This window comes from Lachnellula hyalina (assembly GCF_007821495.1).
Source record: "Lachnellula hyalina strain CBS 185.66 chromosome Unknown contig00013, whole genome shotgun sequence".
NCBI lineage: Eukaryota > Fungi > Ascomycota > Leotiomycetes > Helotiales > Lachnaceae > Lachnellula > Lachnellula hyalina.
Window position 1 is genome coordinate 85,120 of NW_022157127.1, and position 27,041 is coordinate 112,160.

At 47.1% G+C, this 27,041-nt stretch overlaps 7 protein-coding genes across 7 annotated transcripts; 3 read left to right on the forward strand and 4 right to left on the reverse strand.

The window, feature by feature from the left end:
• Window positions 1-2,569: 2,569 nt before the first annotated feature.
• Window positions 2,570-3,122, reverse strand: gto2_3 (Glutathione S-transferase omega-like; the record flags this gene model as incomplete). The annotated part of the gene is made up of 3 exons (XM_031146719.1): window positions 2,570-2,692; window positions 2,757-2,949; window positions 2,995-3,122. 3 exons carry the CDS (start codon window positions 3,120-3,122, stop codon window positions 2,570-2,572), a joined length of 444 nt encoding a protein of 147 aa, XP_031008707.1.
• A 55-nt stretch (window positions 3,123-3,177) lies between these two features.
• Window positions 3,178-3,697, reverse strand: LHYA1_G001740 (uncharacterized protein; the record flags this gene model as incomplete). The annotated part of the gene is made up of 2 exons (XM_031146720.1): window positions 3,178-3,614; window positions 3,643-3,697. 2 exons carry the CDS (start codon window positions 3,695-3,697, stop codon window positions 3,178-3,180), a joined length of 492 nt encoding a protein of 163 aa, XP_031008656.1.
• A 2,738-nt stretch (window positions 3,698-6,435) lies between these two features.
• LHYA1_G001741 (DnAJ-like protein) lies at window positions 6,436-7,364 on the forward strand (the record flags this gene model as incomplete). The annotated part of the gene is made up of 2 exons (XM_031146721.1): window positions 6,436-6,591; window positions 6,657-7,364. The coding sequence occupies 2 exons, from the start codon at window positions 6,436-6,438 to the stop codon at window positions 7,362-7,364; spliced, it is 864 nt and encodes a 287-aa protein (XP_031008657.1).
• A 3,258-nt stretch (window positions 7,365-10,622) lies between these two features.
• LHYA1_G001742 (uncharacterized protein) lies at window positions 10,623-12,704 on the reverse strand (the record flags this gene model as incomplete). Its single annotated transcript, XM_031146722.1, has 1 exon — window positions 10,623-12,704. One exon carries the CDS (start codon window positions 12,702-12,704, stop codon window positions 10,623-10,625), a length of 2,082 nt encoding a protein of 693 aa, XP_031008658.1.
• A 553-nt stretch (window positions 12,705-13,257) lies between these two features.
• On the reverse strand, window positions 13,258-15,211 carry LHYA1_G001743 (uncharacterized protein; the record flags this gene model as incomplete). The annotated part of the gene is made up of 2 exons (XM_031146723.1): window positions 13,258-14,588; window positions 14,641-15,211. 2 exons carry the CDS (start codon window positions 15,209-15,211, stop codon window positions 13,258-13,260), a joined length of 1,902 nt encoding a protein of 633 aa, XP_031008659.1.
• A 5,193-nt stretch (window positions 15,212-20,404) lies between these two features.
• LHYA1_G001744 (uncharacterized protein) lies at window positions 20,405-22,029 on the forward strand (the record flags this gene model as incomplete). Its single annotated transcript, XM_031146724.1, has 4 exons — window positions 20,405-20,687; window positions 20,746-20,867; window positions 20,955-21,556; window positions 21,636-22,029. 4 exons carry the CDS (start codon window positions 20,405-20,407, stop codon window positions 22,027-22,029), a joined length of 1,401 nt encoding a protein of 466 aa, XP_031008652.1.
• Window positions 22,030-24,088: 2,059 nt separating this feature from the next.
• On the forward strand, window positions 24,089-25,785 carry rhgB (putative rhamnogalacturonase B; the record flags this gene model as incomplete). The annotated part of the gene is made up of 8 exons (XM_031146725.1): window positions 24,089-24,305; window positions 24,357-24,456; window positions 24,513-24,619; window positions 24,676-24,688; window positions 24,738-24,802; window positions 24,852-25,018; window positions 25,072-25,156; window positions 25,205-25,785. The coding sequence occupies 8 exons, from the start codon at window positions 24,089-24,091 to the stop codon at window positions 25,783-25,785; spliced, it is 1,335 nt and encodes a 444-aa protein (XP_031008653.1).
• Between the last annotated feature and the right edge of the window lie 1,256 nt (window positions 25,786-27,041).

A 27,041-nucleotide genomic window follows, 5' to 3' on the forward strand; every position in this document is an offset into this window, starting at 1 on the left:
TATACAGTCCGTTCAACTCCGTCCGTCCTGCTTGTACATGTACAACACAACTCCCAGCTATCCGTACAACTCCAAACGTGCTTTTTCCTCCGACTGTATGCATGCATGGCGGTCATGTTGTGTTGTATTTTTTGTGCCGTGTGCGACGTAGTACATATATGTAAAGACCCTTTCATCCATCCATTCATTCCTCTCTGCCATGCTTGTGCCTGTGCTTCCTTGCTCCCGAGATTTGATTTCTGCGACTTGGGAATTTGGGGGGGAGGGGCAGAGTGTAGAAGGGGAGGGACACTAAATTCAAGCTAAACACCACTTACTGTATGTCATATATACGGGATGTTAACGTGAAAATGTTTCTTATAGACACGTACGTATAAATAATGTATATACGTCTATAAGCTGATACAGGATAAAAGCTGTTGGGATATATCACGTGACCATAGCTAGAACCTACCACAGAGCCACAGATTACTAGGCCAGACCAGTGCACTATGTGTAAGCCAACAGAATCTGCTTTAGACGGTTTTGACTTATAATAGGATTTTTGAGTGAAACCTTGTTAAAGAAAACCCTCCCTACATTTGGCGCGATTTCTTGAACGTAGGAGGCTTTTTACCTAAATAGTAGGAGTGGGTTAGATCCAAGACCCGATAGATTGTAGCTTAAAGCATTGCTAGAACTTGGAAGTATAGTAATTAAGCGAGATAGCTTGAATTTATTCCGCTCAACTAATATACGAGTATAAGAGTTATAATTATTTAGCTTGGATCGCAAAAGGAACGAAGGATCAAAAAGCAGGTAATAACTAATGTGTATGTATCATTTATAGATAGTAAGGATTTCAATGTCGCAGATATGCAAGGGGGAATAGTGGATATAGTAGAACGAACCTCTTGTGAACGCTAAATCTATAAAGGTCCACTTTTACACTTCTAGGGGCTCGCTCCTATATGTCCACCGGCTTTACCTATTCGAGTCGCATTGTACGATTTGCAACTTGTAATCTCGGGAATTCTATCATAGATGTCCTATGATAGGTCGAAATGCTTTTATTTTCTATTATAAGTAAGTGCTCTATACTGAAAAGGACCTCGGGATAGAAGATTGAAACCCAGTTTTTATTAAATATCTCAAAAAGGGTCTTGCTTTCGAGATTTAGCCGGCAATTCTAGTTATATCATATTTCCCAACTTCCTTTTCCTTCTATTTGCCATTGAAACCTCTAGTAACGTAACAGAGCAGAAGTGGAGACAAATACTATAATTATGTAGCAATTAATAAGAAAACTATATCTAGCCCTGCATCGATTCGTTTCTAGAAATATTCTTGTCGCATCCGCTTCTCTTCTATATCCACGACTTCCAAGCCATGATGCAGTATTCCACCTTCACCAAAGTCGCGCTTCTGATTGCAGCACATGGTATATCCAATGCCTACTCACAAGGATATTCTGCTGCATGCACTGGCATATCTTACAACACCGAAGGCTGGCTAATTGGAACCTGTCCAACAAGCGATTCTACCGGAGAGATTACCAGCAGTGTTAGTCTAGCAAGCAAACTTAAGAACGACAATGGTAACCTTACAGTATGTATATTTACCACCGTATCTTTTATTATACACAAACAGTACTAACGGAACTTTAATTGCAGTGGGCAGACAAGTAAGGATCGACGTTTTTGAATCTATAGAACTATATATATACTAACGCATTGTTTTAGGGGAGAATACACACAAAGCTGCGTCGACTGTAGCTTAACCAGCGGGGGCTCTACTCTGCAATGCTCCTGCACAGGCGCATACTCAGGACGAACTACAGTCTCAACCCTAAACCTCGGTAAGTACCTACCTACCTACCAATCCCAGAACCCAGCCATCCATGCCATCTCCGCGGATCCGGAAACAATCTAACTCTCTATTGATCATATATAGAGCAACACATAGCTAACTACGACGGCCACCTTCTCTCCAACCTCACCGGGGCCATAACCTCCATCCCCACCAACTCCTCATACGCCGTCCCCTCCGATTTCATCGTTACTGCGCATCTCGCCGGCCTCAACTCGACATGTAGCTCCACTAGCTCTATCTCGTGGGTCGCTCCAACCGAGTGTTTTTATGTGAATCAGGGGGCTCCGTCTTATTGGGGTTCTGCGAAACAGAGCGCCAATCAGGGGTGGGAGGTTGTGGGGTTTGATAATGAGAATTGTACGGGTGATGCGGTGGTGAAGCTTACAAATAGTGATTTAGACACGTGTGTTGAGTTTGAGAGGAATGTTTATGGGTTCTCGGTCACCCCGCTTTGGAATGCGAATTGAGGAGTGTTGGGTGTTAGAAGGTGAAGAAGTGCTTGGCGGCAAGGAATACTATATACTCGGGGACATTGTACGTTGGTAGAAAAGGGGGAAGAGGGAGCTAAGAGATCTTTTGGTAATACTTTTTGGACGGTTGAATTCTCCTGACGATATTAGAACAAGTGAAGGAACTACTATAGTCATAACTAAACTGGTTAGATTCATGAATAAACCGAAAAAGGTGTAACGCCAATGCCATATTTCTATTATGTGCACTAGTCCGTTCTGTATGTTTTGTTTACTTTACCCTTCCTTTTATGCGTCCAGTGGCATAATTGGCACAGCAGCCCCAAGGAATAAGCGTCATCCTCATCGCCGAGAGCATACCCCTCCATGAACTATGAAAGGTTACCCAAGGCAGCTCTAAAATCACAATAATCCATCCAGACAGGTATAACTTACGATTTCAAAGTGAGTCGTGCTCTTGAAAGCCCCCTTGGCTTCGTCGTCGACTTCGTAGTACAGCGCTCTTAACCAGCGGTGCAGATCTGGATAACCGGAGCGGATCATCTTCCAGTTACACATAAAGATGGTGTAGTACGCCATGTTGAAACGGACGGCGGTTGTGAAGAGTCCGTAATAAACTATCAGCAATCTGTTCATGGAATTACATAAAGGAAGCTTAATCGATTAATCCTACCTGATATCAGTTTCGGTAATATGATCTCCAAATAAGGACTTGCTACCACCCAACCTCTCCTCTAGCTCTCCCATTATCCCAAATAACCGCTTCATGCACTCGTCGTAATCCGCCTGCGATGCCGCCATACCGCATTTATAAGTCCCCCAGTTAATGTACCCTTCAATTCTAGCCCTCAGCTGATCAATCTCCCTCGCCAGCCCCTGCGGCCGCAGTCCGCTGAACCGGATTATTAACCTTCCTTAGTCGCGGTTCCAAGAACTCGTCGAAGGACGTAGATAGACTGCGCATAATGCCCACACTGTCGTTACTGACTATCGTCTTCTTCTTCCGTTCCCAGAGAGCCGGGACAGAGTAGCTGCCGCTGTAGCCCACATTGGCGGGTGTTTTGCATCTCTTTGAGGTTCGAGAAGCCGGACATGGGGTCCCGGGGGTCGGCCATTTTAGGAATGCAAAATCCTCTTGGAATGACTTCTTCATGTCCTGCCTCCCTGAAACTCTAAAGTTAACCCATTCACTGCTAAATTTGCTGTCCAGTTGACCGTTGCTGTCATCCAATATACGACGTCTAAAAGCTAAGATTATTGCTGAGTCGAGGATCGATTGAGCAATAGTCAAAGCTAAAGCACTTCAAAATATTTACTTGACCACCACCCTGGCCACTTTCATCGGCAGCCAATGCAATACATTCAGATGTTGACATTTGGGCTGTTTTCTTATTTTTTCCTTTTCTTACTAACTATGAAGGTGCTGTAGGTTTTGAAGTGATGCAGCCCCGATTGGGAAGCACAAGCAAATCGACAGATTTGGAGACGAATTGTAGAACATAAGGAAACCTGCGAACTGTAGTCTTGGTAAACATGCACCGCTGCTTCACGTGGTAGATTACTAGCGCCGTAGCTAGCGCCTAAGGGTCTGCTCTTAAACGTTCTCGATCTAAGCTCGCAACAATTTGATAGACTACCCTCAAATATCCGCAATTGATTGCCTTGGACAGGAAAATGGAAGACCATCCTTTGTTACTCTACTACGATTTTGAGAAAGTAGTAAGCGAGTTGCCATATCCGGTCAATTGAGAACCAGCTGAACAAAGAGCCTCAAGTCATTCTCTTTGCGAAGGTTTAAGATCCCCTATTCACCCTTTGACAGATATGACTGTCAACAAAGGGAGAAGAAAGCAAGAAGCTTCCACCGGCCGACCGATGATGAACAAATAATAATTCATAACAGCAAACTTAAGACTTTATTCCTGCTTCATATTCGCAATAGCAATCGCAACCTGCACCACAAACCCCGTTGCAACCGACCTATTAAAATGGGTCCCAAAGCCGCTCCGACAATCGACACCACAACTATGCTCGTGAATGGCAAGCCTGTATTCAAAAGAACGCGCACAATCCGGGCACTTGTCCCTCTCCCAATTCTCAATGCCGTCACCATGCGACCAAACCGCACGTTTCGAGGCGGTGAAAATAACGCGAATAACGAAGAAGCATGGTTAGCGCAAGAGCGTGGGGAAGCTGCACCATGTGCGTGTAATCACTGCCGCATGAAGAATCCGTCGGGACCGTTCGATACGTGTATGATCTTGGAGAGCCATTTGAAGGGGAGTTGTCCGAATTGCCATTATGGGGGTTCGGGGAGTAGGTGTTCGCTTAGAGATGGTATGTAAAAGATCCGTCTAAGTAAAACTACGGAGCTTTGAAAGGCTGATGAGAAGGTAGATCTTGAGAATGCACTTGCGCAGATTGAAGCGAATGAGAAGGAAGCACCCAAAATACCTGACATGGCGCCAGCAAATTATACTGGGGGGTCGCTGAAAAATGCTGGTGGGTTTTCTGTTACTGTCATTATTGAAAAGGGTACTGCTGCTGTCAATCCCGCTGCTGCTGTCAATCCCGCTGCTGCTGTCAATCCCGCTGCTGCTGTCAATCCCGCTGCTGCTGTCAATCTCGCGGCTACCCCTGGGGTTGCGCGTGGAGGTGGGAACAAAGGCAAAAGCCGTATTGCGCCGACGCGTGTTGATAGGAATACTGGACAGCCTCTATTGGGGCCCTTTGGTACTACAATTGAGAGTGGGATTGAGTATGCGAGGACTTTGAGTGCTGAGCAAAGGAAGAAGGGGATAGAGAGGGTGCAGAGGGAGATGGCAGCTTTAGTGTTTGTTGAGAACGAGCAACAGGAGGATGATAAAGAAAATGATGAAGAGCATACAACAGAGGATTCTGAAAAACTTGAAGAGACCAACAAAGAGAGTGAAGAAGAGGATGAGGAACCGAAAGCAAAAAGACAAAAGCGATCGAGAGATGGAGCGGCAATTTAGGAGGTTAAGCTAAGTCAAAGTAACGATACAAACCGGGCAGCATAGTAAAAAATCAGATTATGGGAGGAAGCCATTGTGTAGTACGGCAGGACCTCTTAAGATGAATATGCAAATTATCTCACAGTATATAGAATATAGTCATCGCAATTTCTGATATACGGCCTGACACGGTTTGAAAGAAGACTGAGATAAACCAAAATAGTACTCATCAAGCATATACAGTTTAGTAAGATCAAGTCGTATGTTTGAAGATAGCAATCTGAAGATCCGGAATAGTTTGTGTCTCTCCAGAGGCAGTTTTACGTTACCTTGCCTTGCACCGAATTCAGGGTTAGCGAGCCCCTTGAGATCGCTCGCTTAGAGTATGGTACGACAGGGGAGGAAGGGGATAAACTTTCCTTGAGAACTTCATTTTCCTGGACGTTCTATAATTTAGACTTGCTCTTGTCGCTGCTTAAGTAGTTGCGAGTCATTGGCATATCTGGACTCTGTACATAATCAAAGCCGGCTCTTGCGGTATATGCTACTCGTCCTTCTTTTGCAATTCACAAGAATAAGGCAGAAGCCTGCATTTGCAAGCGGATTTAATCATCGTCACAGCAAACCACTGTTCTCATAGAGCAAGTCTTGATAGAGCCATATTGAAAGATGCGTATGGTTGCTCTTTCCTCATGTGCCTGGCCGAGCTAGGTGAAGTGGACTGGGACCTACCTACTGTAAGCTCATGCAACCCCAATATATTCAAAAACCATATTCTCATAACTTCAGCCACTAAAAGATTCACGCTCAATGCGACTCTCGCCGTGAAGCTCGAATCACATTTACAAACCCGCAGCCTTTGTCCAGATCCTTTCCATGTCCTTTTGACTTACGGTACCTAGGCACGTGCTCTCGCGCTCACAGACCTCGCGCAATTCGCGACAAACGCGGCTACCCAAGATTAATTTGTTCCTTGGACTCAATAGCCATCCCTCTCCAACCTGACCCAACGATTTAGTTTCCTTGCGACACCCAATTCACCTCTTTTATTCTGTCACTGGAGCCTCACCTAGCCCCCTCGACTTTGCTCGAGGCGAACGTACGCGTGTAGCGAGTCTGGAAAACCTACCCTCAGCAACATGCCTCCAGCCGCAGCTTTCGACTACTACCAGGCCCTTGAGGTCGAGAAAGATGCCGATACTGAGGCCATAACAGCATCCTACAGACGTCTTGCACGAGTTCACCATCCAGACAAGGACCGCGAGAATCCGCATGCGACAGCAAAGTTCCAGCAGGTAGGGCATGCTCTGCTAAGGAGTATACGGCCTGGATTGAACTGACTTGAGCTATGTGTTTTTAGATTCAAGAGGCTTACGAGACTCTGTCAAATCCGGCAAAACGATCCAGTCATGATAACCCTTCACGACGTCCCCAAGGTAATCCTTACTCTTCATACCCCTCTCCCTACGATTCGGACGATGATAAAGGCTATGGCTATGACGAGGAGGACGTTATCGACGAGTTGATGGAGGAGTTTTTGAGAACACGCTTTTCTTGCTCTAGGCCTGAATTTCATGGATTTGGTTCCTACGGTCCTCCCCCAGGATACGAAGGACTAGACGGTATGAGCGAGGAGGAATACCAGATATTGAAAGAAGAAATGAAAGAAGAAAGGAGGTGGACGGAGGCAAGGCATTCTGAAGACAGAAAATTCCGCATGCAAGAATACATGGACCGGGTTGAAGCAGCCAGGGCAAAAACTGAGGCCAAAGCTCAGGCTAAGAAGGCAGAGGAGGAAAAGAAGCACATGTCCCAGGAGCAGAGGGAAAAGACAGAGAGGGTGTTGCAGGAGAAGACATGGACGAGTCTGAACGCTACGACTCCAGCAGAGAAACAGTCGAGTTGTCTCCACTCCAAGTTTTGGCCCAAGGAGCAGCAGAAGAAGAAGTTCAAATGCGCTGCTTGTGGACAGAAGCGTGGTCCGACTGGGTACAAATGCCCTCACTGCGCATTCTTATCCTGTCAAGGATGTCTTTCGAAGATGAACGAGAAGTATAATGGCACTTGAACGACCTCGAAACCTTGAAACTCATATCAAACCGGAGGCCCACAAATTTCTGGTGGATGGACATGGTATTGCAGGGTGGACGACATCGACCACTACATCAAGCCGGCAATATTGTAAAGGAGTCTCCCAAAAGAAGCCGCGGATCCATGCAAGACCGGCCGATTTCTTCCTATCCTCTTGTAAAAATAATGGTTCTTCGCCGGCAGGAGGAAACCCCATTGGAGCCAAAAGTCGGACGAGGGTTTTCACTTCCGTGGCTGGTTTGATAGATAATGATAACTTACTATAGGAACGACTTTGACTTCGAACTTGGTGATGACCTTTAATCTAATCAATTCTCTTAGATCCCAAGTCTGTCAACTTGCCTCTAGTGAGGTTTTGTACTTTATTATACAAGCTTTTGATGTCCCAAAATACATACTCTCAGTATCCTCTCACTGAGACTGCAGGATTTCAGATGTATCCGTCTCACTCCATATTCGATCCCCCTCCCCCCAATTCACCACTCTTCGCTTGAGTCTGTTCCAGAGCCCGCTTTGCAGGTATCCCAGTCATAGGTTCGCCCCTCATTTTGTTCTTGTGCTACTCCTTGTGCAAGCTTCATCTTTTCTTGCGCTTCTTCCCGTGCAATTCTTTCGTCATCCTCTTCTAACCACAGGGTCATGAAATTGATGCGCTCAGCCTCTGCATGGCTCTCAAGATCCTTCATTCGAGCTTCCCGTTTGCGAACCAGTGTCTGCTTCGCAATAAGCGCCTCAATTAAATCCTCGTCTCTGTCAAACACTATATCCCACCCGATCCTGCCGACAAGGACGTTTGGGTCGTCAAGCCGCCTTGACTTCTCTCTCTGCTCCGTGCCCATATCATTCCTTCCAACAAAGTCAACACTTACAGTGTTAAAGGCATTCTGTACCACAGCACACATCGGTGATGGTGTCTTCACGTTTGGTTTCGGCGTTGAGGGAGACCACATTAGGACTGTCTCCACGGTGCTCAGCAACCTACAGCCTTCCACGATAACGCCCTTGACCCTATTAGCCATGATCCACCAACCCCGCATATTCAGACATTCTCTGAATAAATGGAGGCGTGCGGGCTGAATGAGCTCGCGGTCCGCGGCGTGGATGCAGAACTTCCGTACGTGGCTGCACATGCTATATATCATCCGCCAGTAATCATCATAGCTTGGGAAGTGCCATTCTCTGCGGATATAACTGGCGATTGCCTGGCCTTCGCACATTTGCCAGTTGCTGGTGAGGAAGTCCCACCCATATGTTGGTGAGCTCATTGGATTGGATTGCGTGGGATTGGATCAGTGATCTGGAAAGTAAGATGTGAGGCCTCTCTTTGATGGAGAGTTACTCCTTAGAAACTCTGAATCCTTGTTTCAAAGATTGATGATAGATAATGCGCAAGCTGGCGATATGTTAAAAAGATTTCAAAAGTTAGACATCGTACAACTCACCTTTTCTCTTCAGTTTCAAAGCCGTTCCAAGGAAACTCGTCTGGATTGTACACCGGTATTTTTATTCTTCTCTTGCGCTGGAATGCTTGCGGTGATATCAAGAAGTAGTTCTCTTGTGCTCCGAAGTTGATTTAAAATTATATTATAAGATAAAACTCTTCTTCGATTTAAGTTGCGGACTTGCGATGACTTTAGTGAAGGGAAAAAAGAACGAAAGAAAAGAAGAAATATATTCCATTCTTATAGTAATCGAGATATGCTAAGTGCTGGAGGAGGTGGGTGCTAAAAAGTCCAACTTATATCCGGTCTTGTGGCTAGTGTAATGCTATCCACGGTACGCACCACGATGGGCCTAAGACAGCTGTCCCCCAGAGTTAGACACGGGAACTTACCTGCAAAAAGTATAAAGCCTTTCTAGTAGTAGGGTCCAATGTATCAGGAATACGGTTTCGACTCACATTCAGAGAATACTAGAATGGGGCGCTTTAAGAAGCATGGAAATGATATCAGCAATAGAAATAAGGGCGCAAATTCTGCATTGTAGAGGAGCTTTTTCTTAGTGATGAAAGGGTTTTCTTGGGTGCTCGGGAAAAAGTTTTCTTTGGGGGGGGGGGTTTATTTTATTGGTACTATGGATATATTAGGTGTTAGGTGTCTATACAGGCTGCTAAAAGGGATAATCTAAATCAAGTAAGTGTATGTATAGATAATTATTCATTCATTCATCCATCCATCCATGTTTTACTAAAGTCCACCTCTAACCGTAACTTTTCTCCGAAAGTAAGCAAGCATGTTTCTACCTCTAACATAATTCCTTCTCCCTCTGTTCCATCCGTTCCCGCACCATTTTCCATTCATTAATATCTTCTCTTTAAAGTCCCAGGATTTTTTTTCTTCTTCTTTGGCATGAAATCCCCCCCACCACTATACCACAACACAACGAAAATGCCCTTTAATCAATCAACCAATCAACCAAAAGTATTATCACCTATGAATCACTATATCACTAGTTAATGCCTAAACACTACCTTAAACAACCCCCCTCCCCTAACACCCCTCCAAACCAGGTGGATTCTAAATTCAGTCTACCTCGGACTTTTATTCCCATGTATATACATCCTACTAATCTACAAGCCCGCGCCCTCAAAAACCAAAAGCAATATTATCCCAATTATAATTTCATTCGCAGCCCCTACATCATATCAATTCACATACTCTCTCCGTACCAAGTACGTCGCATTACGACACATCTCTCACCTCACTGCCTTTCCTTGTCTTGCCTAGCCTTATTCAAACTAAACTCGACTCTCGAGCTAGAGCTAGGCTCCCAAACAACTCACTTACGAGCTAGATATTCTCTTCACTTTCCCGTACAATCTCTACCACTAGCACCAGACTGACATGCTAATTTCATCGGTCCCATTCCTTTTTTCTATTGCCATTTCTACTTGCACTTACACTTCCGCTAACCAGCTATCCATTTTACTATATGGTAGTTAATTCCTTTTCTTTTTAGCGAAAACGGGGTATGGAAGTATGGCAATTAGACGCGGTAGCTTTTATAATAGTGGAATGCAATGCAAATATCTTATTCTCTTTTCTATGAAAGGGGGTATGCTAATTAGGGATGTTGTGCACACGCACAATCTATAAACTCTCTCTGGGGTATATCATAATCGTCTCCCTCTTCATCTTCCTCTATCCTCGAAATCCCTGCCCGACTTCACATACGCACCAAGCAAGCTGAAGCCCATGCCAATTACCACATCCAGCAAATCATCCCCACCCAAAGACTACGGTAATATCTTCTCCCCATCCCTCTCTACCTCCCCCGTCCTATAAATACCCAACTGAACCGGGATATCCCCAGAATACCCCGCTTCTCCCCTCGCCACCTCAAGCTTCCTCGTAACCTTCCCCACAACCTTCGCAATCCACCTGTCATTTACAACCCCATCAACCACCACCTTCTTAACCCCCTCCTTGAAGCCCCCTTTGAGCGCCTTGCTGAACTCCTTGATGCCATGCACCTCTTCATCCATCACGCTCCCCTGCTTCTCGACCTCGACCACTTTGCTAGCTTTGATGAGTGCGGCGATGAAATCGAGGAGTTCTTGGTCGAAGCAGGCGGGAAGGCGAGCGTGAACTGACATCTTGACGTTTGTTTGGTCTTTTTCGGCTTGTTCGAGGGATTGCTCGGCTTGGATTTCTTGGGGCTTGCCCGTTGCCGAGTCAATGCTCTCTTCGAGCTCATGCTTCTTCTCTGTTGTTGGTACAGGTGGTAATAAGTGATCGTGGTGAGGTAATAGGAAGGAAGGGACTTGGAAGCGCGCATCTGCTCCTCCTAATCTTACAACTTGTTTCAAAGTGCATCTATGAGGCAGCGCGCGGTACGCCATGACATCTTGGATGGCGAGGTGGCAATTGATGTCGTAGGAGGGATCGACCGGGACTTGCGCCAAGCCTGTGATGTCGGCGAGGGAAATGGCGAAGTTTGCGTCGGAGAGCCAGTGGGAGACGCGCTGTTTTAGATTGTTGATTTCGTTATCTTGGGAGGCGTAGTCTTGAAATATCTTCAGGACGAGCATAGACTCGATCCACCGGCCAGAAGCAGTAGCTGTGATTGATGAGATATGGACTGGATGGAAGTAGCTTAGTGGGTTGAGTAGAAGACGGTATAGCATCGGAAGGCGATGTAGGAATCGGGAGATATATGGTGGAGCGAGAGTTTGAAGCGTCGTAACTTTGATGGATTTCTTTGGGGGGTGCGGTACGGATGGGGTTCGGTGGACTTGTGAACAGATCATTGCTCGGACGTTGTTATCGTCAGATTCATCGAAACCAGTCATATGCTCCGAAATAGATGCTTCTCTGTTGCGCTCGCTGACATGTATCCTCGCCTCAGAAATGGCACTTGTCTGTTGCAAGAAATCTATGATATCCTGGTATCGCCCGCTGGCTTGCTCATCATCCGGAGATAGCTTTTCGACAGAGTCAAAGCTCCCTGAAATCGATGAATTCTTCGGCTTATGCCCACCTGTCATTTCAGCCGTCATCTTCGCTGCATGTCCTTCCTTACATCCAGCTTTCGACATTATAGGACTGCCATTTCCACTCCCATCCACAAGCGTAACCTCGGAATCAATACTTCCCAGCCTCCTCTTATCCGCCTCCATACTCGCAGCCCTGAGTAGCGCCGTTTCCTCGATGAACATCGCCTCACCCTCCGCATCCTTACTCTTGCCTTCCAGCGCGCCAAAAGTCATCTCAAACTCCCCACCCTTCAAATTGGCAAAACAATCGCCAATCTCAATGCCCCGAAACAGCTTGACAACCACTTCCTCGGTCTGAATAGCCAGCTCCATGTCATCGCTCAGCTTGATACCCACTTCTACGCCGTGAACGACGAAGCTTAGCGTAGAGAGAGAAAATGTGATGCCGCGGAGAACCATGAGACCGTCAACCTCTGTGTCGATCTCCAGGGCGGGGATGTTGAAGAAGGCGATTTTGTCGTCGAGGAAATGCAGTTCTTTCAACAAGGCACGCAAGTTTCGACGTGCAAAATCACTGACGATGCTGAACTGGAATAAACACACCAGGAAGATGGCTGGGTAGCAGAGGGAGGTGAAGACCCAGTAGAGGAGCCATGATGTTGAGGAGATGGAGTAGAGGAGGTTGAACGTCGATAAGAGCGGCCAGAGCTGGAAAGCTGGGAGGACGCGGCAGCCATTCGCATCACCGACGAGAAAGAAGTATTGGAGGAGGGGCGCTCCAGACATAAACCAGCGGCGAGGCCATTCCCATAATGCGCAGAGAAGGATGGTTGTTGTTGCGAAAAGGACAGGCTTGGAGAGCCCCGTACGGATGATCGACATTGGTGGGGAGCGCGGGAGGGGAAGGGGTAAACCTTGTTTGTATTGAAGTATTCTCGGGAGGGGCTTGAATGCTTAAATGCTTGAATGCTTGAATCTTGAGGAACCGAATTGATGGGTTGTAGAATACGATCGATCTGTCTTTCAAAGATTTGGGAAGGAGAGTCCCTTCCTCTCCAGACTTAGAAACATCTTGGATCCGGTTTGCTTGCTTGTGCTTTTAGAAATTGCGATGCGACCGTCCGTACCACCTACGTCATAATAGGTAAGGGACAAGGCTAGTCACGTGGGATCTAGTTTTCTTGCTCCCGGCACTTTCTCAAAGCAAGCTTCTTACTTGTAGGACGTTCCACGCATGAATTTCATTGATTGGCAAAATCCAGAGCTGAGAATATGTGTCTCGTCTTTCTTTTCCATGAAGCTCAATATCCATTTAAACACTAATAATAAGCTGAGTAGTACGGTACTCCACGAACTCCCAGAACCGAGATTCGTATTATCTCTCGCGCCCAAAATGCTCCCAACCCAAACGCCACGACCATGATACATTACTTCATTAACTCGTCTCCTTCAAATGGGGGCCCTGCTCAGACATTGTCATCTCCCTGAGCTGCGAATTACTCAACCCAGCTTCTCTGAGCTGAGTCCCACTCAAACCCTCCATGCCTGCTCGTAGCGCTCCCGTGTTAACCTGGTGGCGGCTTTCTCCAGCTTCTGGGATATGGCCTAGGCCCGGAGACATGGGACTGTTCCAGTTTTGCTTGTTTGATGTTGGGCCTCCTGTGAGAACAGGAGCATTGCTTGTGGTGCTTTTTCTCTTGCTCCCAAGTCTCCCTATCCCGAAACGCTGCCACGCGCTATGTATGCTGGATTTCCGGGACGGTTGCTCTCCCTCTAGCTCGATAGCTCCGCTTGAGACGGCACTTACTTCGCTACCCTCGCTTGCATTGCTCCAGTTCCTGCCATGCGTGCTCGGTCGTCTACCTTGTGACCCTTGGGAGTTGCGCTCGGAGCGCAAAGGCACGCTGAAGTAATCTCTGTTGGTCTGGACCATTGGAGGTGTAGATTCCACTGAAGGGTTTTTATTATTAGAGCTCACATTCGAGTGGGCCGATTCAGAAGGAGCGACTGCATGGTAGCCGCGGGGATAGTGGGTATGTGGAGGTGGGTTCGGTGAAAAGGGACTCGAAAATACAGGCGGGGAAGCATCGAATTCATGAATTGTGCTTTGTGATTGATAGGACGGATGGCGGACGCTGCCGACCTCTGACCCGGTCATCATCAACGGGTCGACAGACATTGCATCGATATCCGGGGTTTCCCTGGGGTTCCTCGGCCGCGACAGAGCTGATCGTGGGACGCTAGAAGATGCGCGAGTCCGGGAGCCGCCTGAGGCCGCTTTGATGGCTGTGTTTAGACGTCGAAGTATAAAAAAGGCTACGATTAAAATTATAACCAAGAATGCCACTGCACCTCCAATTATTCCACCAATCGCAGCCTTTGAAAGTCCATTGCTGCTTGAGGTCCCAGTAGCATCTGTCTTGGCAATTGCCGTTGGTGTCGATGTTACTTTCGGAATCAGGTTAGATTCGACCACTACTGAACCAGCTGGAGCCGAGGGCGTGGCTGCTGTCACAATGGCTGTAGTAATTGTCACCAAATGCGAGCTAGCGTCAGTTGTCGTGAGGGTTTCGGTCGTTGACCATGTAGTAGCACTAGTAGTCCAACAACCCTCGACAGCACAACCTAATCCGTTCTTACAACATCCATAGCCAAGAGATGCTGGGCAAAGGTACGAGTTGATTCCACAAGTTTGGGTATTGGAAACTCCAGCAGAAGGACTGCAGCCGGCTTGACCGCATACATAACCACCCGGGCAACATCCACCTACTCTCTCGTCAGTCTACTATTAGAAGAAATATGAAGTGGAACTTCTTACCTCCATCCGCAATACCGCATGCGGTATATCCCACTTTGCCACATGCTGAACTTGGTCCAGCGCTTGTGGGAAGACAGCTACTTGTACCACACACGCGATCGTTTGGACAACAGCCTCCATTCATAGATTTCGGGCACAATTGGTAGTTTGCTGGACAATCTGTCGCATCGCGCTTCTGGCCTTGGATCCCCTCGTGTATTAAATCCCAGCGATTTGAGCCCAGCTTTCGTTTCAACAAAGAAGGTCCTTCTGTAATCTTCGGATAGGTTACTGTCACGGCAGCCTCGTACGTAGTTGTCGTCACGAGAAGTGGTTGTACGCCTGCTACCATCGCATCGGTCGTATCCTCTAGTTCTGGTGTTTTTTGTTCAATAGCAGCAAGTTCAGCCGGTATTACTCCAACAGCTGTTTTCTGCCCGTCGAACTCCCGCCACTGATCTTGAGGGATGTAGTTCGGATTCCGCGATGTTCCCAGCGTGTATTGATCGTCTGTTGCTATTGCCCATGATACTCCAATGTAACCGGCTACCATTGCGGCCGTGCAGCTCCAGCCTGATCCTCCTACGCGCATCGTGAGTCGCTGGTGAAGCTTCGAAAGTCGGGCGGTTCGCAAGCTTAGCAATGTAAAGAGCTATGCAGCGCAACGAAATACCCCGTGGACTACCTGTACTTGATTTCGTGCATTCCAGGTGAATTTTCCATAGATTCGTAGACTTTTACCGTGGAAAAACGCAGCCAGAAGGCTTTCATTAGGTTTTCACGACGGGTACGACGGGTGCGATGGCAGTCTGACAGTTGGACAACAGCTAGCTGCGGCGCAGAAGATAAGCGTGGCGAGTCGCGGGGGTTGGAGAATAATAGCGCAACGGTGTTGTAGTGTGAGGTGTTTTTGAATAGAGAAATATTGCAGTAGACGACAGTAGGAAGCATAGAATTCAAAGAGGACTGAAATTAGGTGAAAGTATGGCCAACAGAGAAGATGCGAAAAGAGGCTGCGACAGACAGAACCAACAAAAGATCGACACTCGACCTACCTAAATCTGTGATCTCCCCGCTATGCTCACCTCATATCTACACCAGGATGTGACGGTTGGGTCCACCTCAGCCTCCATTGTTGCCCGTTTGGGGGGCTTTCAACATGACCCATCGCCCTGCAGAAGTACCGCCGATTGGAGGGGGGCCAAAATACTGTGCTGCCCGTCACTGCAGCCAATTGAAAACTACACATAACGAGCTTCCTCTGCAGGTGTGGTAGTTGGTAGGTGTAGGAGGGGAGCTTCTTTGGATCCGGTTGGTGGGTGGTGTTCGTAATGATGGCTAAAGTGGCTTACGTTTGCAGATATTGGCCCTTCATCGAGGTTGCAATATGCGAGGTGTTGTGAAGATGGTGCCCCTCCACGCACGTACATTGGTATACTCCGTAAGTTGTGTGACAACTGTACTCGAGTAGTAAGGCTGGTCAGATGCTCAAGCTGCTATTCGTAGAAGGGCTGCTCGAAGGATTCAGGCTCTTTAGTCCCGCATGGCGATAATACCTGCTGCATGGTGAAAGAAGCTATCGGTGAGAGAAACTGGCGGGAGAAGGCTCTTGCTTTGCCAAGAAAACGTGGTAACCTTGTCCTTGTCCTTGTCCTTGCTTCTGTATTCGGATAAGCTTATGCACGTGGGGCTTGCCCCCGTTTCTTATTATAGAATCTTACCAATGCACTTGAACTGACGAATGCGACCGATGCTGGTGGAGTTTGATATTGGTAAGCACCGGAGAGGATATAACGAAGCATCGACTGGAAAGTAGGAAGACAGAAAGGTAGTAACTTCCAGGTTGGTACGCGACAGCGGCTGCGACACGTGATCTGACAGAACGACATTAACAGCTCACTATTTACACGCTAATTTACACGCTAAGAGTTATAGTACGTCTCGAAAACATGCCTCATCTCCAAATTTCCCTTTCTTTTATATGTTATAAAGTGTTTCATCCTCATATACAATTACTACGCCATGATACAACGAACCAGAATTATAGATTACAATTACTGCCCGAACCGAAGTCCCTTCATACTTTCTCCGTCCACATTCTCCTCCTTGTTGTCTCTTTACTGCTTCAGCAGTGGATCAGTTTCCCTTCACCAACAATTGCTTCTCCTTCTTCAAGTTCTGCGCAACCGAGATTGGGATCTTGAGCGTGCTAGCCACGATATCTGGCGGCGTGAGAGCCAGCCATTGAGTGAGGGAAATATCTACGACGCGATCGGATTTGTAGATTTCAATCCAGACAAGATTCTCGGTCTTGGAAGTATTCTCGATATAATGACCTGAAAAGTAAGAATCATGCCATCACAGATAGATATCCTTACTCACCAGAGTTGTCAGGGAAGACTGCGGTATCGCCAGAACTGAAGTCGAATGTGCGAGCGTTCGCACCACCAATGAAGACTGTTGCGCGGCCAGTGCCGCTATGGAAGTACAGCCATTCTTCAGCCTGAATCCTGTATCAATTTTCGGTCTTTTCATGTTTTTCTATTGGAAACAACCTACATTCGGATGCCAGTGCAATTCTCTCAATGCGCCGGGCTCTAGACTCACGACGGTGGCTGCGATTGTCTTCGCAATCGGGAAGTTTCTCGAATCGATGATGGACAGGTTACCTCCCCCTCCAGGAACAGATACACTCGCGGCGGTTCCAGAGTTATGGAACACATATGAGCTGTTTCCTGTAAGCCCGCTCGAAGGCCCTGTTGGGCCTGCGGTGCTGACTGTTGCGTTTATGATGTATGGATCTGTCGCAGGTACATTGGTGAAGACCGACTCGTTAACTCCAAAGTTCTTGGCCAGGACAGACTTGGGGGTATGAGCTACCCAATCATCCACCATGAATGTGGTTCTAAGATGTTGTTAGTAAATTGCTATCGGCATAATTCATGAAAGTTGTACCCAGTAGCATCAAAGTCTCCTGCGTTTTCATATCAGCAGAAGTCATAATATTATCATTGTTCAAAAATACTTACCATCATCAAAGACCAAGAGGTACTCGTTCTCATCTGCCAGACCTTTGGGGACAATCAGCGATAATTCTGACACGAATTTGACAATTATTTTTTATTTCTTACCTTGGATTGTATGAGCGGAACCCTTGGGAAAATACCAAATGTCACCAACGTTGAGCGTGTCGACTTGATAATCTCCATTCTCGTCGACTGCTGAGAGCAGAACCTGTCCACTGTAGACATAACCCCATTCGGCCTACGGAAACATAAGTATGATGTAGAGAGATTGAGAAACTATTACTTGCCACTTTGTGCCAATGGAGCTCACGAAGTGCGCCTTTTTTCAGATGTTGCTGCGCAGCCGCGACTGAAAGTAAGAAAATTAGCCTTGCATTTCGACCTGTTTAAGGAGGCAATTTACTATCATGGCTAGCAGGAAGATCCGTGATAGCTTGCTCGCGGGTCCATCCACCATTGAAGATTTTAGACTTTGAATCACTGAAGGACCATTTCAAGTTCGCAACAAGTCCGTTGTCTGTGCTTTGGGCTGCAAGATTATCTGGGTTTTGCAGATCGAGTTGGTGGTTTGTGCCGCCTAATATTGTCAGTTTATAAAATCTCGACGAACATCTCTGGTCTTACCGAGAATTGGTCCTCCCTTTCCATTTCCGTCAATTGGCTGTCCACTTGTGAATCCCGGCGTGTCTCTTTTATCCACCTTTTCCTCACTCAACGGCGTAGCAGCCACAAGTGAAGCAGCGCCGGCCCATGTCGCGAGCGTTGAAAATCTCATGATGAAGTGAAAGAAGTGGCCGAAGTCGAAAGAAGTTTTCACAGAAAGTTGTAACTTCCAAATGATGCGACTCAGTGGGACTGATCTTATATCACGCAGGTACAAGTCAAGTAGTACATGTCCGCTTTGTTGCAGTGGTGATCCATCACGATGGGAAGAAACTCGGGAATTGGGATCAACAAAGATCGTCTACGACTATGATGCCATTAAAGCCAACATCGCGATTGTGGTGATTTGCTCGAGCATTGATGCTGGTGGCGTCCTCGAGGAAGCATGGATTCTCCAATACAGCCGTATCCCGGCCCCAGGTTTCCCCAAACGACACTTCGAAAGTGCGGATCTTAGACTGCAGTACCTTGGCAGTGTGGCACAGACAAATGTTTCCCCTTGCGCATGCTGATTTTACCCACTTCCAAAATCAAGCTTAGTCAACCCATGATGCGTGGGTACCCTTGAACCCAGCCCTATGCAGGTGCAAAAACTTTTAGGTCTATTGATTTCTATGATTTAGTATTTTCTGCTAATATTACTACCTTACTCTTTCTGAAAAATAAATGCACATGATCTGCGTGTGCTTGCTCGTTGCGTGCTCCCGTGTTTGTGCGTGATTGCGGGGTTGGAAGGCACCATATCTGATTTGTCTTGGCGTGTAACAACACCACGAGCAGCGTTTGTTACATAACATCCTAATGACATTCGAACTCAGTGGTTCGAACTTTCCAGGAGCCTATACTGTAGTGCAGAAGATTTCTCTTGCTATACTCGCTAGCCTTTTTTACAAAGTCCCTCTAGATCGGGCATGTATGTGACTTTCAACTTTCGTGAAAGCTTAGTTACTTCCATCACTATAGTGGAAATAGTCTATCATTACGGATGGGCCTGGATAATGTACCTAGTGGGGGCACTTTTGGTTTGGCCCTTCTGAAGACACTTATGGCGCTTTCATGAAGTGCCCCTAGTGAACATGCTGTATCAGTAGTTGATATCCAGCAATTGTCTTTTTCAATGGTAAGTGATTATAGAAGTCTAGTCTAAGGGGTTTTAGATATCCCCTTTAGCATCCTTTCTGGTCATAAACACACTGGAGCGACTGGAGCGACTGGATTACAACATGTAGTGCTTGTGCTGCCTTTGCAGAGTTAAAAGACTAGCTTGCTGCAAGGCTCTATGATCACAATCTCTCGCGACTATCAAGCGGCTCGTCACAAAGCAGCCAAGACTTTGACAAGACACATCATAGTTGGTGTTGTGACCACTTGGTCTCTGTTGCTGCTCTTTAGCTTCTCCCAAGTCTTGGGAGCTCCTCTCCTAAAGGAAATGAGAATGCTTGATTTAGTAACCCTGCGACGATCTTCCTCCCTTTGGCCCCATTTCATCGCCAAGGAAAGGGGCAGGGGCCCCTCGTGGATAAGGCGAGAAAAGTCAATTGAGTCAATAGATGCATCAAAAATCCGCTTAACCTAATAAACGGCAATGTAGTCATACTGTCACAGATGAGACGCGCTTCTCTTTCTTCTTCCGCACCCTGCTTTAAAACTAACCGCTGATGTTCGTCTTTTTGCCTCTTTCTATCCCGCGTCTCATCAAATATGAGTTAGTAGCTTCGGCAGGCAATTTGCTAGCAGTCTGCCCTGACACCACCTCCTCTCTACCCAGAGCTGCGTGATGTGAACTGCCTTCTCCATTTTCCAATTCTCATCAACTTCATTGACCTAGCAGATCGCTACTTGAAGTAGAATTGTGTTCGTGCAGATGTGCCCAGAACTTTCCGTTTTCGTCTTTATGGCGACATTTATCAAATATGAAATGCAATATCTTAGCTTGTACAGTTTTCTGAAGGGAAGGAAGTTGAAGCTTGAGATACAACAGAGGCGAGACGCTCATTATTATATAAGAACTGTTGGATACGCAAACCTGCTCATATCTTCTCAAGCCTTCCCCACCTCTCTTTTCACCGCAGGATCTCATCTGCCGAATCAACAACATGACAAAGTCACTTCTTGCACTCGTTTCTCTCGCCTGTATGGCATGCGCCTCTCCCGTTCCAGACGCAGAGCCTCAAGTCTCTCCTAGGCAAATCTCTTTGCCTCCATTGATTCCCTCCATTCCTGGTGTCACTGAGCCTTTGACGAGCGACCTCTCCATACCTTTGCCTATCCTTCAAATTCCTACCCCACCCCTTCCTAGCCCCCCATTCCAGGCAAGTGATATCAAGCCAAAGAAGATTGGCTACTTCTGGACTGGTGCTGGTGACAATATCCATGCGGGTATGTATTTTGCATTGTATAGTGTATTAATACCTATGTTCTGATGTCTTCTCTGTAGATTTCTTGGCCACATACAGTCTCGACGATGATACTTTCGGGACACTCCTCTGGATCACAGATGTTCCTACCAGTGGAAACAGCCCTCATCATCTTGGTCCCAGCAAGGACGGAAAGACACTTGTTGGTGGGGGCTTGCTCTCATTACTAAAAACTCAAGTAGATCAATACCTCATTTGTAATACAAAAATTTGCTAACCGGGCTTTTAGGACACCGCTTACTACTTCGACGTCTCAAACCCATACAGACCATCGTTCAAAAAGAGTGACCGAGCTATTCTCGCATCCATCACAGATGAAATTCGTGCCAAGCCAGATGGGGGCTTCTTCATTACCTATATGGGCTCTGCTCTTGGAACGAGCCCCGGAAGATTGGTGGAAACAGATGCAGACTACAACATCATCCACCAATGGCCCGAGGATGTCGCTGGCACACTCAACATTCTGGGCGAGCAATTCTCCCCTCACGGTCTAAGTGTCCACTGGGAAAAGAACGTCATATTGACATCGGACTTCGTTGTCCCTATCACCATCTTGAAGCCAAGCTTGGGAATCGAACACGCCAACACTCTCCGCTTATGGGATCTCCCGACCCGAACCATCATCAGCACGATTGAGATCCCTGACGGTGGTGGAATTCAAGACATCAAGTTCATCCCCAATAACTCCGAGGGCGCGGCTCTCGCAACAGCAGTACATCTAGGCCAAGTCTGGATCATCTACCCCTTCCGCTACGACTCTACGGGAAAACAAGGTGTCGCCGAGCTACTCTACGATCTTGGACCCAAGGCCCGTGATACCATCGCTATCTAGTCCGTTACTTCTACTTCTACCCCCAAAAGCCCACACATAATCACAAAACCATACTAACCAATACACTCTCCCCTACAGCTCCGACATCACCCAAGACGGAAATTTCATCTACCTAACCCTCACCACCGCCAACCACATCGCAGCCCTCGACATTTCCGACCTCTCCAACGTCAAGCGTCTCGACGACCCCGACGAAGTGCAGCCTAGCGTCGGCCCGCACTACATCAAGATCACTCCGGACCAGAAACACATCGTCGTCACAGATTATTTCGTGCAGACGGGCGACATCGGCCTCATCAATACCCCTGCCGATTTCAAGGCGCTGTACATCGACATCAACCCCGATGGCTCGCTGCACTTTAACCGCACGATTGACTTTGAGTCGGAGTATGCGGAGAGTAGAGGGGGCGCGAAGCCGCATAGTAGTGTTGTGTTTGATTTGACAGATCCGGCGAATCCTCTTTATTATTAGAATTGGAGATTGGGCTTTGGGAGTTGGATTGGTTGGTAGGAGATTGGTAAAGGGATGAGGTGGAGATAGGAATAATGGCTTGGGGATATTCTTTTCTTTGTGTGTATTAAAAATTGTTAATTTGATTTCTTTACATCTTCTATTTCCATATAAATGATAATGAATAACTCTCTTTATATCTCTCTTAAAGATTCTCCTCGCCGGTAAACCCCAGGTTAACCCCTATCCTCAATATTCTACAGATCCTTGTACACCTCTCTTTGCAGCGCGTACTTCATCTCTATCGCAGATATATATCTATCTATGATGCGGTGGTCGGTCATAAGCAGGCATTGGGAGGTATTGGGGTCAGTAAGCGGTGTGCTCTGAAACGTCATGGGGAAATAGGGGGTTTTAGCATGGAGTTTTAGCGAGGTGGTGCCTGAGACCCCACTAGAACTACCTAAGGTATCTAGTGCCTTAGTCAACGATGTTAGCGGCTTGAGCGTGTTATCAATCAACCACGACATAAACTTTATCCGTTCGCATTAAACACAGGATTCTCAGTATTGCCATCTCGCTTTATGTTTCTTTTACGCGATGGAATTGGTAGAACGAAATGGCCATGTCAGAAGACACAGCATAGCGCGCCTACATCAGGTCACGATGTGCTATGCTTAGTTAAACATGTCCAGCACCGGAGGAGCGTCCATGGTCTGCTATCAGCCTATCTCTTCTCAATGCGACGCTTACAATTCATCCCAGTCGAAGCGATCAATGGCAGAAGCAACTTTGACTAAGCTGCTCGATTGATTTATTTCCTAGGCGCGATCGAGCCTTGCTTCCGCGGGGTTGATATTGTATTTTGTCATTTGCAATGCTAGCCGCAATGTTTTTTTTTTTCTTACTCACGCGTCCAGTTGGATTGGCAATTTCCTTAGGGATCGAGAAGACCTGTTCCAAACAAGTGTAGCTGGGCTGGGTAGCGACCTTGTCACTTTGATATTATCCCCTACTTGAGGCAACACGGAGATGCAGACCGAAGTCACGATACACTTAAACCATCATTTTATCCACCATCTGGAAGGTGAAGGACCAGGTTGAGCAGTTGGTATCTTTCCGTGAGAGTTCCGCGCATGTGACGAGTATGATTCGACCAAGTCATGAACGACTCGACGAAGCAGGGAACTAGGTCTTGGCGGATCATGTACTCAATTTGCAATATCCATGGTGGTCAAAACGCAGCTGCAGACGATTTCTGGGCAACTCGTAACTTTGACAGTGAGGGCGCAAGGCATGCCCTAATACGAGGTCGAGCTCCAAGCGCAAATTTTATAGACTATTTCAGCATCGAAAGGTTTAAACTTCGGTTTCATTGTTTTGTTAGTTAGGATTCGCTGCCCCTTTTTGAAATCAGCCTCGTTGCTAACACTCGTGGATTTTTTTTTCATTTATGGTTGCATCGGCAGAAGAACGAAACATAATGAACTGCGTTTCTTTTACTGTCTTTGTACTTGCTTGCAACAGGATACCTGGAAACTCGAAATTCATCCAGATTTCGAAGAGGCTCGAGATTGTGATGCGACCTTGCCATTCATCCTGGGCTAAACGGAAAACTAGCTGTTTGTGACGGACGGAACAGTACAGCACCGTCTGCTTCTTGTACTTCGTACTACGACGCAGAAGCCACCAATGCACCCCGCAAAATGCATGCAATGTGGGACCACGTGCGGCTCCATCCTCTCGGGTTTCAGCCTTCAAAGGCAAATTAATTCCGGACTAGGTCCACCCCTGAACCCAAGCAAGGACCATGATTCGTGGAAATAGATTCGCCGACGTCGCTAAAATGTAGAAATGTATTTCAAACTGATGCGGTAATTGTTCCATTCTACCTTTTATTCTATATTCGCCGAATCTGTCAGATTTGGTGGAATAATTGTGGCGAATTGATCGCGTGGACTGCGGATCTTGCAATACTCGAGTATTGGGAAGATATAACTCATGTGGGTTTTTTCTTGGTTTCTGCTTTCTCATTTTGCTGCGTTGTTTGTTCACTTGTTGATCTTCCATAACTTCAAGTATGAGACTTTCTTGTATTTCCACCCTTGCGGGTATCTTTTTCTCATCACTTGTAACTGCTCAGCTTTCTGGTACAGTGGGACCTACTACGAGTACTGCGTCAAAGGCAGCGACGAAAGTATGTAATATTCTGGACTATGGCGGTGTTGCTAGTACATCGACGGATAATGGACCCGCAATTCTGGCTGCTTGGACTGCTTGTGTTGCCGGGGGCGAAGGTGCGTATTCCTCACATCGATGAAGATCCTTACTGACGCAGATCTAATCAGTGTATATCCCTGCGGGTGACTATGGCATGGCAACTTGGGTTACTCTGACTGGTGGAACTGGTGTTGCGATTCGCTTGGATGGAATCCTGTACCGTACCGGGTGAGCGAGATGTGCTCCATATGGACCCAGGAATCATGAAAGCTGACGAGGAATAGAACAGCGAGCGGCAACATGATCTTCGTTGAGCACACCACGGACTTTGAGTTCTTTAGTAGCACTTCTGCTGGTGCAATGCAGGGCTATGGTTATGTGTTCCATGCTGGTAAGTTTTCAGCCACGCTGTTCTAGCGGAACTCATTACTGACTTACTACTTTTAGCTGGGACTTACGGGTAAATGGGGACATATTTGAATGGTGATACTTTATGCTAACTTCTTCAGACCCCGCCTTCTTCGATTGGCACAAGTTGTGGGTTTCTCCATACACGATATTGCTCTCGTTGACTGTACTAGCCCCATTCTAGCACCTAGACCAAAGATGCTGACCAACTTTAGCACCTGCGTTCCATCTAAGCCTAGACACCTGTTCCAATGGAGAAGTATACAACATGATCATTCGCGGTGGCAATGAAGGAGGTCTAGACGGAATCGATGTATGGGGTACAAATATTTGGATCCACGATGTTGAAGTTACCAACAAAGACGAATGTGTGACCATAAAGGTATGCTTGAAGCTATCAAGAGTAAAAGTGTACTTGGCTAACAGTCTAAACAGAGCCCTGCTAGCTACATGTTGGTTGAAAGCATCTACTGCAATTGGTCAGGTGGAAGCGCATTTGGCTCTCTCGGAGCAGACACAGGTATAGCACCCAACAGCATCTACCTCAAGAAGTACTAATGCTCCCCAGATATCCACGACATCACATACAACCATATCTACACCCAGAACTCAAACCAGATGCTACTGCTGAAGTCCAACGGCGGTAGCGGCTCAGTATATTCCTGCTCATTCACGAATTTTATGGGCCACAGCAATGCCTACACACTCGACATCGATGGCTACTGGAGCTCTGAAACCACCGCGGCTGGCGACGGCGTTCTCTACCACGACCTAACCTTCAGCCACTGGCACGGCACGTGTCTCAACGGTGGCACGCGCGCAGCAATCCAAGTACTGTGCCCCTCCGGCGCGCCCTGCTACAACATCGACATCGAAGCCTTCTACATCTGGACAGAAGCCGGTTCCGAGGTCTTGTACAAGGACGAGAACGCGTATGGCACGGGCGGTGGCCTGAATACGGGGAGTTCGTATACGGCGTATGCCGTGGTGACGAAGACGGTGACGAGTGTGCCGGCTGCGAGCTATGCTATCACGACCATGGCGGCGGATCTGACGGCAGGCTTTGCGATTTCGGCTAGTATTCCGATTCCAGCTGTGCCGACTTCGTTTTATCCCGGTCTGTCGCCCATCAGTGCGAAGCTTGGGTGAGACGTGACTTGACATTCCCGAAACGGGCAGATGGAACAGGGAGGAGATATTGATCGCGACAGCTGCGGATTTATTACTTTATGATTCGGCGTTGTTTGTTTCCCTGTAAATATTCTATCACTGGGCCGCAGGGTTGTCACTTGACAACCCTGCTGTCAAAGCTTGTACATATCAAGTGTTTCACGAACTACTGCACATATCTTCTCTTCCCTTCCTTGTAGTACAGATCTATCAAATTATATACACGCATATTCCTCAAAATCTACCTCTCAGCCCATCCCATATCTAGCTAGCTGTCCTTCATTCCCTCCCATCTCCCTACCTCCCAGCCACTACATCTTCAAACACTCGAATACGTACGCCAACTCTCCAAATCAAACGTCCCCTCCTCCAACTCCCTACTCCGCGGCTCACCCGCCCAGCAAAACGTCCTCACGTCCTCCAGCACCGTCCCGTCGTCTAGCTTAGCTGTGCAGAAACACCAGGTATAGGCATCCGTCTCGTAGCGCACGGGACTCTGGAATTGTTGCTGCGTTCTGCATTTCCAGGGCATGCTTTTGACGGCGGACACAGACTCGTTGTGATTGAACTTATTGGAGGCGATTAGGGTTGGGTATATGCTCCACATAATCACACGTCGATGATAGAATGTGCAGGTCACAGAGTTGATAGAACAAGAGCTTGACGCTAGCATAAGAGGTAAGCGCCATATATCATGATATGTATATCCAACTGACTAGCAAGTATGCTCTGCACTAGCAGTCTAGCGTAGAATTCGCCTGTCTGAGATAAATACGAGTCCTATAGTTTTAAAGATCTTGGAAATCCCTAGAAAGCTATTTTATTCTCTGAAACCTAAATGCTTACTTGCAAGTAAGCTTTATGCTAGCTTATAATGGTAGACCTTTAAAAGACCTGCGGAGAGGAGCTAGAATGCCCCACTTAGGCCCCGCTAAGTTTAATCCGTACATTTTCTACATTAAATTGTTAGCGCAGGGCATACTTTGCTAGCTACTCGACTATAGGGGGGAGTGTCAGACCTCCCACCAAAAAGCGAGTCATCGTGTGCCCCTGAATTTCATAATACAACTCCCAGTACACTTATGTGAGCAGCTGAATCCAATAGGCTATCACACCAACCACACAACATCGCTCTCCCTCTCCTTTCGGGGGGGACGCGTGGTGGGCATGGGTCCTGGGGTCTGGGGTCTGAGCAACGCACAATTACCTACCTCCCAGGTAATTATCTATACTTC